The sequence below is a fragment of the Calidris pugnax genome, unplaced genomic scaffold (genome assembly GCF_001431845.1).
Source record: "Calidris pugnax isolate Ruff unplaced genomic scaffold, ASM143184v1 scaffold9, whole genome shotgun sequence".
Classification (NCBI taxonomy): domain Eukaryota; kingdom Metazoa; phylum Chordata; class Aves; order Charadriiformes; family Scolopacidae; genus Calidris; species Calidris pugnax.
Genome location: NW_015090778.1, coordinates 7,782,074 through 7,800,746, shown reverse-complemented (window position 1 = coordinate 7,800,746; position 18,673 = coordinate 7,782,074). Strand labels below are relative to the sequence as shown.

The window sequence follows — 18,673 nt, the reverse complement described above, 5'->3', positions numbered from 1 at the left end:
TGTGTCATTTCCGATAGCTGAAAATAGCGCTCCGGCGGCCAACAGAAAAGGAGGGGGCAAGGACCAAATAAGCATCAGCTAATTAGTGGCATGGAAACAGCACTAGCACACAGCCAGCCCCTGACGTTTCTCTGTGACAGCCCTGTCTGCAAGTGGCAAACTTGAAATCTTCAAGAGTATTTTGTACACCCATTTCTGCAGCTCATTAACCATTTAAAGTCATCTGTTTTTCTCTTCACCTTTTTCTAAGAGCACCATCACCAAACCCCGTGCTCCACCTGCGCTCCTTCAGCTCGCTCACAAAAGCCAGAAATGCTGAAGTTTGGCAGCATCTTAACTACTCCATAGAAATGGCAGCGAGAGAGACTGAGGTGGGGACACGGAGAAGCCAAGATTTAGCTATAAAGGGAAGAATCTTCCACCTTGGCTGTGGAGCAAAAGCTAGAATGAAAGTGAGTGAAAAGAGAGCCCATAGACCAAGGAGAGGGAGATGAAATTGGAAAGCTCCAGTTACTTCCACCTTGGCTGTGGAGCAAAAGCTAGAATGAAAGTGAGTGAAAAGAGAGCCCATCCACCTTGGCTGTGGAGCAAAAGCTAGAATGTGAAAGAGAGCCCACAGACCAAGGAGAGGGAGATGAAATTGGAAAGCTCCAGTTAAATCCAGGTATAAAATGATGTGGGGTAAAGTAGAGGCTTCTTTTTGGACTCTAGTGAATGCTTTCTGCTGAGATACGGCGGGGAGATCTCCTGCTGCTTCTGTTTGGGCCGAGGGGCTTCTTGAGGTGGGTGGTGTCAGAGCAGAGGCTTCTGCCCCTGAGAAGTTCCTGCAGTTACTGCTCTGGAGAAACGGGCACTTGGAGCTTGTTCCCACACTGATACCTGTAAAGGCAGCTGTGTGGAATAAGGGAAACTTTGTACACGTGATATTTAGGAGCTTATTTTCATGTTGGATTCTGGTATTGAAACTCTTGAGCAGCTCTGTTAGGTGTAGGTGCAGAGAGGGAAGATGCTGCTGTCTTTAGTGCAACAGTGTCTTTAAATGGAGTCCTGAGACGTGGGCTTGGGGTGTGAAGCCCCCGGGTTCTGTCGTGGCTGCGATGCCAAAGAGCTGGAATAAAAGCAGCACCTCGGTACTGAAAACCACTCCATCTGCTGCTGGTTTCATGGTTCCCTTGTGTTGTACTGGGAGATGTTTATGCCCCTGAATGTCTCTTAAACTTGCACTCTAATGCTCTCTGTTACTTTGTTTTGACATGAATGGCCAAAATTAATTTAACTTTTGTGGAGCTGTGTATTAACATGCTTCCGAGGCTTTATATAAGTATGAATGAAAGAATTATAAATAGAAGAATCACCAGGGTCACCAGAAGGTTAAAAGGGCTGAAGGATTGCAGGAGATGTGGAGAGAATGCAGGAGGGAAGATCTGCTCGTGGAGGATTTTGTGGAGAGTTTGCAGGTTGTCTTTTTCAAGATAAATTTTATGAGACCAATGGATGAGGAGGCAGAGGAGACGATGTGCAGGCGAGCGTTTATCGAAAGGGTTGTCCGTGTGTTCTGTCCTGCTCTACAAAGTTACTCACTCTCCCAGAATTTGCTGTGATTACGATGATTACAGACCTGAAGCAGACCACAGGTGAGAATAAGAGGAGGGAATAAAATGCTGTGAAGATCACTCACCATCAAAGGCCATTATTATTAGGTGGTTGAAATAGTTCAGGTTTTCCATTAGGAAATGTGAGTGGAAAGGGAAGTGCAGCAGCCAACAAGGCAGGTATGAAACAAACTATTAATTGCATAATAATAGCACAGCTCAAACTGTAGATAATGCCACTGCACCCCCAGCCCACTCATCTCCATTTGCCACGGGGAGGTCTGACCGTCCCTCCCACAGCGGCTGTGTTTATGGAAGTGAACCAGCCAGAGAAGTGCTTTTATCTCCCTCAAACATGTCTTCCCCAGCAGAGATTTTTTTTTTTTTGGCGTAAATATCTTATCTTTTGAGCCACATAAACTCTCTCTTAGGAGGAGAAAAACAATTTCTCCTTTTTCCCTTACACCGTTGTTTATGTTGCAATCCATATTTGTAGAACCCACTTACCGTACTGACCCAGCGTGTAGATGAGATACTGAGCTGTCCCTGCCAGCTTTTAGCTGGGATAAATAGCAGTCTTTTGTCTTTGTTTTGCAATTATGCAGATTTCCATGTGAGTGATGTTCAAAACAAAAATATGTAATCATTTCTGTATTTTCTTCAAACTGAAGTGTGATGTGAGGACTGTCTGAGCTCCGGTGGTGTCAGATTGCCAGAGGCATTGCAAAAGAGCCACTTTGCTAGAAGGAGGGGGGAAAAAACCCAAGTGGAGACTGCTTTATAGCTTTATAATTCATAGGTTCCTCCCTGGGAGACACGAGTTCATGTACAGAGAGATGGTTTTCATAAAGATAGAAGAAGGAAGCCCATTAATGGAGAAAAATAAATAGGTAACTCTGGGTTTATCATAATAGTATAAAGTAAATAGTTCATTCAGGCCTGATGCCGTGAGTTCTTACAGGATAAACAACTGGGCCTAAGTCTGTATTTAGACTCCAGACATAGATTTTCTTTAATTGGAAAATAAATAGTGTGTGTCAGAAAAATAGTCGACTTGTATTTTGGCCACCCACATGGTGCACAGTCTGGCAGAAAAATTGCCCATTCAAGTCTGACCTGTTTTATACCAGTGTAAATATCGGATTTAAGCTGGCTGAATCCATTGAAAATTATACACGGGGAGACCTTAGTGGTAACTCAAAAAAAGGTTGGGGGCATTTCCATCTTCCAGGGGCCCTTTGTCCCAGGGTTACCTGTCGAGCCGTGTTTCCCTGGCTCTTACTGGGAGTTCGTGTGTGGTTCCTGGGGCAAAGGCAGTTTGCAGAATTTTCCAGACACAACAGTATGAGTTAGGCACAGGATGAGAGGAGTGTTGGTAATCTAGGGATACAGGGATCTCTGGTGCTCTAACACCATCAATTAAAGTGTAAAATTTTAGTGTGTTGTGTTGGTTTTTAAAATCTACAGGAGTATCAGCAGCTGAAAAAAATAGCTTGAATTATCGGGAGATAAGTCAATGCACAGAACTGTATGTACTCCCAGAGCTCTGAGGGCTGACAGTGAAGACACATCCAGGTTAGTTTTGTTCATAATGATCCCAGCTTCCAGGACAGTGAAACGGTTGGGGTGGAACTGAGATCTGCAGAATATTGGAGAATTTTACAGGTGGTTAACGCAGAATGGAAAGGATACAGCTAAGGGACCTCTCTCTCCACACTGGCTTCTACTTGCTTCCCTTCATATACATATATACGTATGTATATACATGTGTATATAGAATATACATAAGAATGCAGAAGTTCAGCGTTATGACACCAACGCTCTTGTGTCGGTGTTTCCCTCTGCACCAACAGAATGAGGTCACTTTAGGTAAAAGAAAAAAAACCATCATCACAGGAGGAAAACGCGTGAGAGAGGTTTGGAGACAGCTTTTTACAGCCTTCTCTAACTTAAAAAATTAATAAACAGCTGTTTGGCTTTTCAGATTTTCTCAGCAGTAGGTGTTGTTAATCAATTTTTAATGCAACAATTAAAAAGATAGGAAAACTGCTATCCAGCTTCCACCAGAACAATCGATTTCTGCAAGACCTTGACTATTGTGGCTGCTCTGCTTCAGCGTAAGAGCTCGGTGTAGACAATGAGAACAGATCAGATGGAATTCGGGGGAAACACAGCTATGTATCGTGTGAAATGTCTTTGGAAATGCCAGTGCCAGCCTGACTGTTCAAAAATGAGGCCACTGTGTATTTAGGATCGCAGGCATTTATTGTGCCTGCATATTTAATGAGGAATGCAAATAAAAAACCATCCGAAATATTTGGCAAGGGGGGCTGCAAATAACGTTTCCATAACTACAGTGAGAATAACCCAAAAGGAAGCAGTAAACCTTGTGTTTATGCACCAAATCAGCTGAACTTCTCCGAGTTCCCAGAGCCGGTGTGTTAGCATTGAGGCCGGTGCAGCCCGAGCCCCCGGTGCCGTGGGGCAGCGCCGTGGGGCAGGGGGTGCATCCGTGGGGCCGAGGTGCCCAGGGGAAACACCAAAACACGGTGCTGAGTCTCTGCCCTTAGGTACGTGGTGCAGTGCAGAGATTTGAAGCTGGTGTTTTCTCTGTCACAGTCAGTAGCTTCAGTTACCTCTGTGTGTGTTTGTACCAATGTATGTGCCTACAGACAACTGCAGAACGTGCCCATCTCCTTAAGGTACACCCAGAAAGGATTTATTAGATTTTTAAGGTGTGTTTCCCTGTTCCCGTGCCCATTCATGCCCAGAGTGCTGCTGACATGGACACACTGTGGGTGAGATACCTGCTGGGGGCAAAGATGGGGCTGAAACACTCTGATGCTCTGTTCTGTTTTGGCAGGTAACTGCCTTCTGTGATGTCGATGAGAAGAAAATAACAAAAGGATTCTACACTTACGAAGAATCGGAGGTCAGTTACAGGCACCCTTGGGTTCTTTACTGTGATCTGGAGTGTTCTGGGAAATGTGATGAAAGAGCACGTCACTGAAAGGACACATCACTGCAAGAACACATCACTGCCCCTAATATGGTGTAGCCACTGGCTGGGGTAAGGAGCCCGTGAGAGCAGAGTGAGTCGCTGGGGATCGATACTGGAGTGGGAGCTGAGGCCCTCGGGCTCCCTGAGGTCAGTTTAGAAAGACAAAAATAGATAAGACTCTGACAGGATTCTGATGAGGGGGTAAAACACAGTCTTCACTGACAGTTTTTCCTCAGAAGTGGGAGTAGAATTTGGATCCCGATGGATAAAAGTCAAATATCCATTAAAATAAAGCTTCTGTGATTAATTGTGATCTATTAATTGTGACCTATTAACCTGTGTATTATGGTTACGCTGTATTTGAATCAAACTTTGATAGGTTCCTTGGGAGCTGAAATTGTAGGCAGCTACATTTTATTCCCTAGACAAGGAAGCATGATACTTAGATGGCAATAAACAAACCATGTAGGAAAAACAAAAAAGTTGTCTTGTTGCGCTATTAATTTCACGTTAGCAATTAGCTCAAGACCTGGAGTAAAGTTCCATCCAGATTCAGTCCCTACAACAGTTGGTGAGAGACAGCTCTTGGTTTTGCGGGGCGTTGGGGCAGATGCTGTGAGCACAGAGGTCCCTGAGCGTGGTTTGAGGCAGCCAGTCTGTTGGGAGTCCTTAGAGGGTTTTGCAGGTTGGGTCCATGGGGAAGTCCCAGTTGGGACCTTAAATGGACATCATAAACCATTTAAGGGCTCCCACTGAGAAGGAAAGATTCTCCTTTGTATGCCCTGTTGTCCCTGCTCTGATGGCAGAGTGACCTGATGCAGCTCACTAAAGAGGCAGAAGGTTAGCCTGCCCCAAAATAGAACATATTTTTAATAGGGTGGGGTATTACAGCAGCATAGACCTTGCACTCAGATCAGAGAGGGACTTGTTTGGGAAAGGGCTAAAAGTAGAGCCTGGAGACAAGGAAGAAGCCGTGGAGGAGTGAGACCTTCTCCTTTCAGCAGCAGAAAGCTCTGCATTCGGACCTGATATAATGTGTGACTTCTTCAAAGAAACACAATTGTATTGAAAGATCGTGGTAAGAAAATCAGGGGTACATCAGGTGCCTGCAAAGTAACCAGTGGAAGTGTGTGACCAGCTGGACTATTTAGCACAATGTCTCAAAATAATTTTTTTCCCCTTTTAATGTTTAGTAACCCCTAAAACTAAGCTAACGGGTAACGCTGTGCCTCTGCTGAATCTGCTGCCTTTTCCTGCAGGAGAGACCAAAACCAAAAATTCCGATATGTCACTTCAGAGACGCAACTCCACCCTTCATCATCTGCGTGAAGCTGGTGAGTCCCTGCTCTGTCTGCAAAATTGGTATTTGCTGCTTAGGAAAACAGATTTCTATTTACTGCAGGTAGCTTTTCTCGTGAATGGGTTAACACAGAGGGTTTAAAGCAGAATAGCAAATATATTCTATTTGCAAATGCTACTAAAAGAGTCTCTAATAGTACTAAAACCTGTAGCTACATCTAAACACTGACACTAAGGCTGCGCTAGAGCTGCTCCAGGACTGAAGAGCTGAATCTCATCTCAGCTGGTGCACTCTGCTTTTGACTGAGCGCTCCCAACTTTATGACCAGCTCTGAGATCATAACTGTGAGCTGTAAAACCAGACTGGAAGTACCTTAGGGCATTATCATGTGCTGTTGGTTGATAAACTCTTGGATAAGCCACTAATATTGCAACTAATTTAATTTTTCATTCTACTTCCAATGGTGGGTGGGAGTCCCCAGACAAAACATCTGTGCAACCTGTTATAAAGCACATTCAATTTGTGAAGCCCTTACAAAGAGACCATTATCCACCATCTCGCTGAGTGCTCTGCTCGCGGCTCCATTCTCATTTCCCTGCGTTTTCCCACTCGTGGCCACTGAGCATTTTCTGTTTGCTGGTCACAGAACACCACGGGCCATAGTGTGGGTTCAGTAATATGCAGTTTTTTCTTTGGAAATACTATTTGATCTACTTGAAACAGTGTCAGAGTTTGTAAAGCTGCTTCTAAAGTCTGTCTTTGAAGGAGCTCCCTTTTTAGGAGAATTTAAGGAATTCAGTAGCCATTTGTATGGAGCCACGTCTCTGGAAGCTGCAGGAGGGTTCTCTCCGAGCTCCTCTCACCCCGTGACTGAAGTGCAGGTTGGGTGCAGGGAGGGTTGGGGTTTTAGAAAAGAGGTTACAAATGACCTGTATTTTCAGCTGATTTAGGACAAGAGGCTTTACCCAGCTCTGTGAACAAACACCCAAAGGGACGTCCCTCCTTTTATAAAAGAGGTTACAAATGACCTGTATTTTCAGCCGATTTAGGACCAGAGGCTTTCCCCAGCTCTGCGCCTCGGGGCTCGCAGCGAACAAACACCCAGAGGGACGTCCCTCGTGCAGCAGCTACAGCCGGGTGTGTGGGGCTGCTGGCAGTTTATGTAAGGCAGAATCAGCTGCAGATCCTCTTAGCTAATTTCTTAAACAAAAGTCATTAACGAATTCCTAAACATCCCAGGCTTCCAACTGTAGCTGCTTTATTTACCAAAATAAGTTCACCCCCGTCCTGAAGAAGCAGAAATTGTCCTGGGGCCTTATTGTCATTCCTTTGGCTGTTGGTGGTAGGGGATTATTTCAGTTTTGATACTGACAAAATCCTGTGTGTTTATACGCAGCTCTAAGAGGGTAACTCTGGAGATTAGACTTGTTTATTGAGTGGGGTGTTTGCAAGAAAGGACTCCTCTGGCCCTCTGCTTGGAGCAGGGCTTATTTATTTTTTCAGGCAGCTCATCCCGAGCTGGCTCTGGCCTTACCTGGTTACCAGCCACTGCCAGTGGCGCAAAGGCAGTCGTCCCATTGAGTGATCTCTGCTCAGTTGGTGTTTTAAAATGGCTCCAGGAGGGGCTGGAGCTGTGTGTGTGTGTGTGTGTGTGTGTGGTTTTGCTGCGAGACCAAATGGGTCTTTTCCCCACTTGGTAGTAAAAGCAAAATGCTCAGAAATCACGTATTGTGCCCCAGTTTGGTCTGGAGTCCAAGTGCTTCCAACCAAAGGGATTGTTATTTTTCTCTCAGGAATTAAACCAGTTCAAGTGTATTGAAGTTTTCTGTTATTTCACTGCTGGGGCAGTTCCTGTAGACCCTGCCTTGTTCTGTCACCCCAGTCTGTGCTCTGGGAATGAAAGGTTTGGTGGTAACCCTCCTGCTTAGTTTAGCATCTGGGCTCTTTTATGTAGATTTTTTTTTAACCCTTCTTTGGAGCAGATTGATTTTTCAGCAAGGTAAGTGCAACCGTCTTGTACCCTGTGTCCTAACGTGGGGAAGGGTGGGTTTATGGACTCGTTAGTGGAGGCTGAAGGCCATCATCAAGGCCTATGTTTCTGTGTCAAATTCCCTGCTGATGTGATGGACCAGGGATGGTTTGGGGTCTTGAATGAATTGTGAAATTGAGTTATCAACACACAATTTTTGAATGGAAACAATTTCTGACCCTTGGTTTATTTCTGTTTCGTTCTGCAACAGGACTCTCTCCTGTGGTCTAAAGAGCCAAATTACCAGAACCTGTTACAACCTGAAATGAGTTTCTCGGGTCGATCTAATTCTCTTTCTCTTCCCGCACAGGATTTGACAGGTGGAGCCTTTGAGACAAACCTGAACATGCTGAACTTGAGGGAAGGGAGGGATTATTACCACTTCAACTGAAACCCAAGGTGAGTGAGGCAGCGCTGCTGAAGCCCTGTGTCCTCTGCGGAGCCGGGTGTAGGAAGACCAGAGTGTCCAGAGGTTTAGGACTCTTTAGTAATTTGTGCTAATCATTAGATTAATCTTTGTGCTGAGTAACTCCAATTGTCATAGGGGTGTGTATACACACACACAGCTCTGCTGTTCCACTTGAACTGCTGGGGTAGAGGGATGTTTAATTAGAACCATCAACTAACACAGTCTAATTAGAATATCATGTTTCCTGTGCATTTGTCCTCCCCATCACATGATTCTTACTAAAGATAAATGTTAAAGCTATTTCATTTTATAGTCAATAAGAAATGGTCTAAATTCCTGGCAGTTGCTTGAAGTACTGAGTCACCTCTGTGTTTTTCAAGCAAAAAAAGTAAACTTTCAGTTTCCCCCAAAGACATTTGCTTGCATTCTTTATCTAAAGAGCTACTGAGGGGCTGGGACTTTGGCTGAAGTGAAACCTGAATTTTTCTGTTCAACTCTGAGAGGGGAACGACAGCCTTACCCACAGAGACACTTGGGGAAGATTTCATTATCACTAAGCGTTGTCATTTTTAATGCTGAAAAACAATTATTTTAAAGAGAGTAATGCAGCAACTCGGGTGTGACACTGTGTGTGTGTGTGTACAGCAAAGCACAGGCTGAGGGGCTCCGCTCGGAGCTGTAGGAACCAGGACATCCAAAAAAAAATAATAGCCAGGTCAGTTGTGACAGAAGTAGGAAAAGAAACCGCCATCGTGTGGCTACAGATAATGACCCCAAAACCCAAAAACGCATCTTCAGTTGCCTTCACATGGTGTATCTGCTTCAGGCCGTAACCTCTGCCTGTTCTTGGTTGAACAGAGCTCTTGGCAGCACAGACCGAGGGCCCGGCTCGTCCGGATGCGGCGGCACAAACTCCTCCCGTCCCCGCGGCGCCCGCAGCAGGAGCCTGGACTCACCCCAGCGACCGGCCCCGCTGCCTCACGCCGAGCTCTGCAGGGAGAGAAGGGGAGAGGGGCTGTGGGGCAGCTGCTGAACAGCATCCCAAATCATGGGATTAATACACGACATCGAGAGGAAAACACAGACTTGCAGAGCTGTAATATTTACCGTCCTTTTTAACACCTCCATTTTTAACTACCCTCAGGAAATCGTATTTGTGTGAGTTGTAAAGGAATTGTAAGTGTTGATTTTGTATGAAATGAACTTCATTCACCTTTTCAGGCCTGCTCTGTTGTGTCCGCCCTGTTCTCAGGTGTGTGTGCTCTGCAGGAGCAGAGACTTGTGTGCTCTTGTGTGAGCACAAACTGGTGGCCACTGGGGACACCTGCGCTGGTGGGAAGGTCCTTCAAGACCAGCGAGTGGCAGCGGGGTGAGCTCCTGCAGCCTCGGGGCAGGGGCAGGCTTAGCTTTTGGCTAAATGTTGTACTATTTGCTTATGGTAAAAGAGGAGGAAAAGATGAAGCTCCAAATTCAGCCAATGGAACTTCCAGATTTCCCAGTGCTATTTGTGACAGTTCCATCTGAAATACCCGTACAGATGTTTGGCTATTTATTATCATTCTGTTTATATCAGAGAGTTTTCTCCTCACTTGTCGAGCTGCTCTCAGCCCCCAATAACTAAGGAGTTGAAGTAAGTTTGAGATCAATAAATTCATCTTGTAACATCCTCCTTTTGACCACAACATCTCTATGAGGTGACCAGAAAACCTTGTAACAGCAACACTCAGGTCAATTTCTGCTGTAAAAACAGTGCCAGAGGTTCAGATTCTCGTTTTCCAAAATTAAAAATTGTTGCAGGTTTCTTAAAATTGTACTAAAAGCAAAAAACTGCAGAACTGTGTGGGTAAGAACAGGAAGATGGGCAGAAAGAACTGCTGTGGGGTCAGCAGGGGGTCTTGGAAGGTTATCAATCTTGAGTATTAGTCTGCTGAACGATTTTTAAAATCTACTTTTTAAAAAAATAGAACAGGAAGATGGGCAGAAAGAACTGCTGTGAGGTCAGCAGGGGGTCTTGGAAGGTTATTCATAGATGTCTTGAGTATTAATCTGCTGAACAATTTTTAAATCTACTTTTAAAAAAATATATTTTTTTATATCAAGGACAACTCAAAACACAGGATCTACTTACATTAGGAAGCAGCTTCAGTGTAAAGGACTATGAGAACATCCCCCAGGAGGAACTGGCTGACCCCAAAGACTTAGATAATGGAATGTCACAAAGGGCCAGTCCCAGGAGCACTTTGAAACACCATTAGTGATTGTCACCTTTGGGTGCTCTGGAGGAGGAAACACCCGGTGACTTTCAGCTGCTGCAGCTGTGGAACAGGGCAATGCCATTCTGGAAGGGAACTGTGCAGGGCAACAAAAGAACCTCCCATAATCCTAGCCATGAAAATAAACTTAATGGTGTTCAAATATTTTAGTGAGAAAATGAAGAGAACAAAGATCTACTCTTCTAGTGATGTTTCTGAATTCTAAAGTAATTAAAAAGGACAAATTTTTCTAGGACTATGAGTAATACAAGACAAGGTGAAAACACGTGATGCCCCAAGGCTGCTTCCCCCAGGCATCCCCAGCGTGCCATCTACTCCGTAAACTACTCCAGAGCTTAAAAATAGTGGTGTATCAATTTATTCCTGCCCCTTTGTAAGTTTTATTGTTCTGCTTTCAAAGTAAAAATAATTTTTCTTTGTAAATTGTCAAGTTAACACTTGTTCTCCCAAACAGTAATAATTCAACCTCCTCGTCTTTGGACAGAGAGGAAAGGAAGCTCTCAGAAACCCTTACCAAAGCAGAAATTTCTCTAGTAACGTGAAATGGGACCTACATATGGATCTAGTGTCTGTCCTCTTCTCAGTGTATTAACGTTCAGATCACATGCTTCCTAGAATCCCCTGGCTTTGCACAACCACAGTATAATTTTGTTGTTGAAATTGACTCTGGAGGAGGAAACACCCGGTGACTTTCAGCTGCCGCTGCTGCAGCTGTGGAAAAGGGCAATGCCATTCTGGAAGGGAACTGTGCAGGGCAACAAAAGAACCTCCCATAATCCTAGCCATGAAAATAAACTTAATGGTGCTCAAATAGTTTAGTGAGAAAATGAAGAGAACGAAGATCCACTCTTCTAGTGATGTTTCTGAATTCTAAAGTAATTAAAAAGGACAAACTTTTCTAGAACTATGAAAGCAGAACAATAAAACTTAACCAAAGGGCAGGAATAAATTGATACACCACTATTTTTAAGCTCTGGAGTAGTTTATGGAGTAGATGGCACGCTGGGGATGCCTGGGGGAAGCAGCCTTGGGGCATCGCCTGTTTTACCTTGTCTTGTATTACTCTGAATTCTAAAGTAATTAAAAAGGACAAATTTTTCTAGGACTATGAGTAATACAAGACAAGGTGAAAACACGTGATGCCCCAAGGCTGCTTCCCCCAGGCATCCCCAGCGTGCCATCTACTCCGTAAACTACTCCAGAGCTTAAAAATAGTGGTGTATCAATTTATTCCTGCCCCTTTGTAAGTTTTATTGTTCTGCTTTCAAAGTAAAAATAATTTTTCTTTGTAAATTGTCAAGTTAACACTTGTTCTCCCAAACAGTAATAATTCAACCTCCTCGTCTTTGGACAGAGAGGAAAGGAAGCTCTCAGAAACCCTTACCAAAGCAGAAATTTCTCTAGTAACGTGAAATGGGACCTACATATGGATCTAGTGTCTGTCCTCTTCTCAGTGTATTAACGTTCAGATCACATGCTTCCTAGAATCCCCTGGCTTTGCACAACCACAGTATAATTTTGTTGTTGAAATTGGGAGGCTTTTATCCTTTTTTCTATCCCCAGAAAGGGCAGACGAACGGTTTTTGAAACATCTGTACTGTGTTATTTCATTCTTGTGTTCTGTCCCAGTGAGATGTCACACCACGAGTCGGGAACATTTTCAAAAAAACGAGACTGGAAGAGCTTAAGAAAACCACCTTCAGCAGTTCCCTGTGCTCTGCTGTCAGCTGAGGCCGTTCCTCCCCGTGGGCATCGACACATTCACCACCAGTGAAGAACGGCCTCTGCCACACACAGGTACAGGGTACATTTGGGGGGACTTTGGCCATTATTTTGTTTCTTTACCGCCCCCCCCCAGGAGCACATTTCCCTACTTTACCTTGGACACCAGCTGGGGTTTGGGCACTTTCATGAGGTCACAGAGATAGTTGCGTTTTTCTCTTACCACGGGCAGCTCGGCTTCCCTGCAGGAGGAAACAGTCTCCAGTTAATTAAAAATTTAAACTTTGGAGTTGGCTACATACAGACATAATGTCTCAGGCCACCCGTTGCACTGTTACATTACAATGTATGCATCTGCTTTTGTATACATTTCAAATCGCAGAAGGGTTTGTTGTGTCAAATTTTAAGAATAATGTAACATTTTTGTACCATCCTAAGCCAGGAAAACATAAATGCACAGCAGGTCTTCAGAAGCCACAGTTACTAGTAAAATATCTTAGACTATTCTTCTAGGTTTTTGTGTTCAAAAAAACCCCCAAAACACATTTATTCATCTAAGCCTTTTGACTAGAAGTTCACTAGTTTATTCTCTAAATTTATAACTCCTTTTTGCTTTAGAAAAGGTCACATAAAGAATTTAAATAAGTCACTGGATTTGGAGAACGTTCTACCATCTATAGAAGCTTCCTCCTGAAATAGAAAATCCAGACCTAAAACTTGTGAGTCTTTTACAAAAGTTTCTGAAATAGCACGACATCCATGAGGTAATTTCCTCAAGAACTGTCAGTTACAAAAAGCCCCAAAATGCCAGAAATCCACACAGACACCATTCTTCTTGCTGCTGGACAAATCCCCGCTCCGACTGGAATGCTGTGGGACTGCTGGGGCCACCAACTCACTACATTTCTTTTGGTTTTCTTAAGTAACAGCTGTAAATGGGCTATTGAAGATGTAACTAACACATAAACAGAGCCCAAAACTACAGAGAAAAACCAAAAAGTTAGAAATAAGTCAAGTTGGAAATAACCTGAACTTTTTTTTTTTTTTTCATATACTCTGGACAATTTGTCACATTTAATACTGGAAACCTTCCTGTAGCTAAACAGAAGTTTTTATTCATAACGTAATTTGTTTAAATTCCAAATTACACAATCATATGATAAAGTCTTTGTAGTTCCAACAAGGACCAAACATGCGGGTGCCAGTAATTATCATCTTCCCCAAGTATTAATTCTCATTTGGTTTCCTGCTGTTAATGCTTATTGTAATCCCAAATTCACTGATTTACTGTGCTTGGTTTAGCACTGAGAGAGCTTGACAATAACAAGCAGCTCCCTCTGACACTCAGCAATGACTTCAAGTATCTTCTTTTGTAAACAGTTCAAATCTTTATCTGCAAGATAAAACAATTAAGTTCTAAGTAAACGAGCTGCTTTCCTTTAATCATAGTGCAATTGCACACTGCAGTGGGGAGCTCAGAGCAGGCCCTGAGCGGGGACTAAACCCTGTGGCCAGTGACACCTCGGAAATGACAAGGTGAGAAGAGAAGGTTGGGTTTCTGAAGTGGTTTTTAGGAGGCATTTTGCTGTGTTTCAGTACCCATTTATGAGCAGCCTGAGTGACCAGCAGCAGTTTGATGTGTACAACGTCTAATTGTGCTACTGTAAACATCCCTCCAAGGCTCTGATCTAACCCTGCTCGGTTGTTTCTCTTAACAAATTCTTTCTGTGACTTCAGAGGGATCCTGCCCTTAAGCTCAGCTCTCAGCACCCAGCCCTGCCCGGCCCCGCACGCACCACCCGAGGACTCCTTTTACCAACGGGCAGTGATTTAACAATTGGTGATAACCAGTTCTTGGAATCTGAGGCTGTTATTCTAAATTTGTACTGGAAAATTCAGAAAAATAGCAGCAGCCACCCCTTACAGTGGCCAACTTAGTTTTCTTTTCCCAAATACAAAGTTATTTAAGCTCAAGCACAAAAATAAAATAGAAATTAAATGAAAGTTAAATAATGTAAGCATACAGACTGAAAATATGTAAACTACAACCTTCAAGCATGTTTGTTTTTGAACATGTCTGCGTTCATTTTATTTCCATGAAATGTCAATGAAGTCAAAAAGCCATTATTGACTATAATGACTAAATAAATTGTATATATATTTTGTATATCTGTCTATTGTCATGGGTTAACTTTGACTGCTGCGTGAGGCAGGGTGTTGGGCTGGCAGACCCATAACCCATAAATGTTTAACAAGGCAGCACAACTAATAAACTAATTAGTATCTTAAAACTCTGTATTTCCTAAAACATCTGAGGTCTATGGTCTTTATAAAGTTTTCCAGGGGACCATAACGCACAATGCTAAAATTTTCAGAAGAGGAAAAAGTAGTGCCCAAATTCTGGGGAGAATCCATCCCCTGGCACCTCCCAGGGGCCAACAGAAGGAGTCCCTCCTGCCCCACAGAGACACTTTGCTGTCATGAACGTTGAAGAGACCCAGTTCCCCCCATATTTTGGGAGAAGCAGAGGTCACAGGTAACAGTAGGTAAGAAAAAAAATAATTATCTAAAAGCAGTTGTTTAATTCCTGCAATCATATGCTTGGGAAATGTCTGAACTGTTCCAATTCAAAATATTTGCTTGAATGCAACGTTTGTATCATTTTGAGCAATTACATTTCATGGGAGATTTGAGCTGTTCTGCTCATTCCGTTGTTTTCCAACTTGCAGAGATCCTTCCTTTCCCAAAATCCTGCCAGTGCTCAGAAATGCCAAGAAACTGTCTGTGCAGTTGAAGTTTTACTGTTTGCACAGCCCAGTCTGTCTCTGCTTCATGGACAATTTCCAACATCTCCTCCCTTTTTATGTTTTCAGAAAAATGTGGGTATTTTACTTTATCTAGTGGTGATTTTGTACATACCCCTTCCAGTGGGACAATATACCAGAGAGTTCTTTAAAACACAAGAATTCTTTTCAGCAATGCTTTTCTGGCCTAGGAGCAATAAACAGCTGAAACTACAGCATCACTTCTTACAGCTCCCTTCCCATCAGCTGGCAAAGGCATCGGCTTATTTTTTTTAACTCTAATGATACAAAATTTATTTCAGCTCTTATTAGTATCCGGCAACAAATGTGCTCACCAGTTGGTATCGCTGAGTATGGTCAGAACCTCGTCCATGATGGTGGGATCCACCACGTCGCTGTAGGTGATGAGCATTTCGTACACTTGACTGGCCGTCGTCTTCCGGATCTGGGGGAAGAGGCTCCGTTAGGAAAGTATCCAGCATCCTGCAGGGCACAGCCCAGTGCCACTACTGGTTCTCCACACGTTTTATGGTGGGCATTTGCAGAAATATACTAAATGGAAAGCAGTAAAATTGCCACAAAACCAAATTCTGGGTTTTTTTTCAAGAAAGCCTGATGATAACCAAAGGAAGGCAAATTATTTATAGGGCTATTTCTAGACTAGTAATGCCAAATTACATTGACCCAGCTGTAAAAATGAAATATACCTATTATGTAAAATACCAATAAAAGATGAAATTGAAATGATCTCTCTTCAGTTCTTACATTGTGCCCTTTCTGCAAAGGACTCTTCATGGAGCAAGTGCTCACAAGAGGGAAACGGAATAAAAATCTCAAGTACCAACTTTGCTGAGTACCAGATGATCTTAACCTTATCAAAAAGTAATCGGTAAAAGTAGTCACAGTTAGAATAAACAGTGTTGGTTTGCACTGGCCAGACATGGGGCTTTCCCTCTGTTCTCAAAGCACTTTAAGCCCTCAGGGGTTTGCACGTTCTTTGATGTGCCCCTGCAGGTACTTCTGCAGCCCTGGCTCCTCCTGCACCTGCTCTATCGTGTGTAGATGCAGCGTCCTGGGCTGCAGCAGCCACTGACCTTCCCAGGTGCCACCTTCTACCCTAAAATAAAACCTATTATATACATGCATATCTGTTAAAAAGAATCCTGCTTTAATGCACTGAAAAGTATTTTTTACTGGTAAAGTATATTAAATAATCCATTTGATAATATACACCGTCTTCAATACTTACTACAGGAAATGGATGGCAAAGAAGGAGAAACAGCTGAAATAAAACTTTCTCTCTCATGTCTCCTTGAAATTGAATGAGGCCACAAAACCTAGAAAACAGGAGAAAAAAACCCAGCTTGTGTGATATTTGTGTTACAACAGCAAAAGTACATTTTGAGGATCTGAATGAAAGTGTATCAGACAGAAGGGCGGGAGGGGAAGCTTTCCTGCCCCCAGGAAATCTCAGTTCTAAGTGCTGTGGGAGAGCAAACAGGGAGGGTGAGAGCACTGGGCTCCTGAAGGTTCCTGAGCTGCCCCACTGCCAAGGACAGAGGGGGATTCACAGCACCCAGCTCCGGGTGTTAAACCAGCTCTGCACAGACCACAACCACCAGGGTGGGCTCCAAGTGAAAGATTAGAAACACGGGCTACGTCTCATTTTAGGCTTTCTTGCACTCTTCAAATATTGCCAATAAAGAAATGAAATAAAAGTCAATGAAAGCAGTGCTTGACATCATTACACCTGAATAATTTTGCCAAGTTTCTGGCAATGAGCCTCGAGCCTCTGCAGTGCTTTCTCTCCCTGCCCAGGGCTGGCTTTCCCGGCCGGCAGAGGTTTGGTTTCCCCTCGCTGCCGGCTGAGCCGAGGGCTCTTACCCTACAGACAGACACTAAATTTGCAGGTGTTTTCAGCTCTTCCTAGCACACATGTAAGATCTAATCAATTATAGACAGTTTGCATTGGCACCCAGTCAAGCTCTCCATGAGCAAAAAGCAAATGATTCACTGCATCTTCAACAATACCAACAACATTTTAACAGTAGTTACATTTTTATCAGATCCTTCGTATGTTTTCACCCCAACCACCCAGAAGTAAAAGAAACTCACACCCTCATATTAATGTGCATTTTTCACAGAAACTAGCCCTGGTTGTTACATCTAGTACGTACTGTACTTGCATTTTCTTCACGTTTTTTATAAGCAGAGAAAAGATTACTTTATTTCAGGAACTCACACTCCTATGCTGGAGCGAAGCTTCCGGATGTCTTTGGATCTTTTGATCTCTTCTTTACAGAGGGTGAGTAACTTCACGGAAAAGGGATGGCTGAAAATGGGAAAATAAAAAAAAAAAGATAAGCAATAGATTTCAGTAGAATTTCAAACACAGATAATGATTGTAAAGGTGCCAAATTAACATTCAAAGGAAAGGAAAGACACGACGGCACTTGCTTCTGCCACAGGAGCACACCCTGCTTTAGGTGGACCTTTGGTAAAGACACAGGGCAGTTTGGCCACTGTGTTACTGGGATTCTATTTTTTTTTTTTGAAGGGAAGAGATTAGTATTAATTATTTACATTGCTACTACCTGTATGCTGAGGTATGAACTACATTTATCCAAACTAATTGAGTATATGCATAATTGGCTAGTCGTGCCTTGTGCTTAAACGTGGCAGCGTAGGATCAGAAATACTGTGGCAGGAATTCAAATATTCTATAGCCAAATAAAAACCATTTTGTCTGTTTATCATGGTGCTGCCCTGGTCGCTCCCTACGGCCTTCAACCAACCTTTACATAAAAGGGGATGAATGTTGTTCTTAAATACTCCACCATTTCACAGCCCAAATTCCTTCGGTGATTCCAGACAACGTAATTAAACACAGGGCTTACAGTTCTGTTAAGTGTACGAGGCCTGAAGCCATCTTTAAATATATTTAGCAAATTCTTTTCCTTTTCCACACAGTCTGGGAAAGGGAAACGTGCTTCTCACAGCTCTTTCCCAGACACTCATACAAACACAAGTATTGTTAGTATATTCCAAGGATCTATTAAGGAGAAGTAAAGAGGGAATATTGCTTTTATTTCAGTACAAATTATTTAATCTTTTACTTGCTACACTTGAAGCTGAAGTGCCACAGATGCAAAAGAAACTATTTCATATTTGTCTGGCAAGTGCAATTCCTTCTAGACTGCATAGTTTGGAAACCTCACTGTATTGTGTATGTAAAGAGGAAAGCAAAAATCCCAACATTTATTCTCTGCTACCAGGAGTCAAAGCTGGGGCTAAAAACTACTCAAAAAATCTGTGTAGTGTAATCTGTTGAAAACCAGAACATTTAAAACAAGAGGTTTATAGGAGTGACAAGATGTTTTGTTAAGTTAATGCACCTTCTTATATATAGTTTTCCAGACAAGAGTTAGTGTTTTTTAATTACTTGTAAAAAAATTCTTAACATCCTGGCATATATTGGCAAATATTGACTTGGTTAAAAAAAACCTGAACAAATAACCATGGACCCATTAAGCTAAAGAATGC

At 43.0% G+C, this 18,673-nt stretch overlaps 2 protein-coding genes across 3 annotated transcripts in view; one reads left to right on the top strand and one right to left on the bottom strand.

The window, feature by feature from the left end:
* B3GNTL1 (UDP-GlcNAc:betaGal beta-1,3-N-acetylglucosaminyltransferase-like 1) overlaps positions 1-9,548 on the top strand; it is a 135,775-nt gene extending 126,227 nt beyond the window's left edge. The window contains exons 10-13 of the mRNA XM_014952943.1: positions 4,456-4,524; positions 5,853-5,927; positions 8,233-8,321; positions 9,190-9,548. Coding sequence (XP_014808429.1) covers positions 4,456-4,524; positions 5,853-5,927; positions 8,233-8,313 — 225 coding nt within the window. The 3' untranslated portion in view covers positions 8,314-8,321; positions 9,190-9,548. The remainder of the gene's footprint in view (positions 1-4,455; positions 4,525-5,852; positions 5,928-8,232; positions 8,322-9,189) is intronic.
* Positions 8,879-18,673, bottom strand: part of TBCD (tubulin folding cofactor D) — a 128,667-nt gene continuing 118,872 nt past the window's right edge. For both annotated transcript variants that reach the window (XM_014952916.1, XM_014952922.1), the window contains 5 exons: positions 17,373-17,462; positions 16,380-16,467; positions 15,466-15,575; positions 12,484-12,568; positions 8,879-9,321 (listed from right to left, as the gene is read on the bottom strand). In XM_014952916.1, the coding sequence (XP_014808402.1) occupies positions 9,310-9,321; positions 12,484-12,568; positions 15,466-15,575; positions 16,380-16,467; positions 17,373-17,462 (385 nt within the window). In that variant the 3' untranslated portion in view covers positions 8,879-9,309. The remainder of the gene's footprint in view (positions 9,322-12,483; positions 12,569-15,465; positions 15,576-16,379; positions 16,468-17,372; positions 17,463-18,673) is intronic.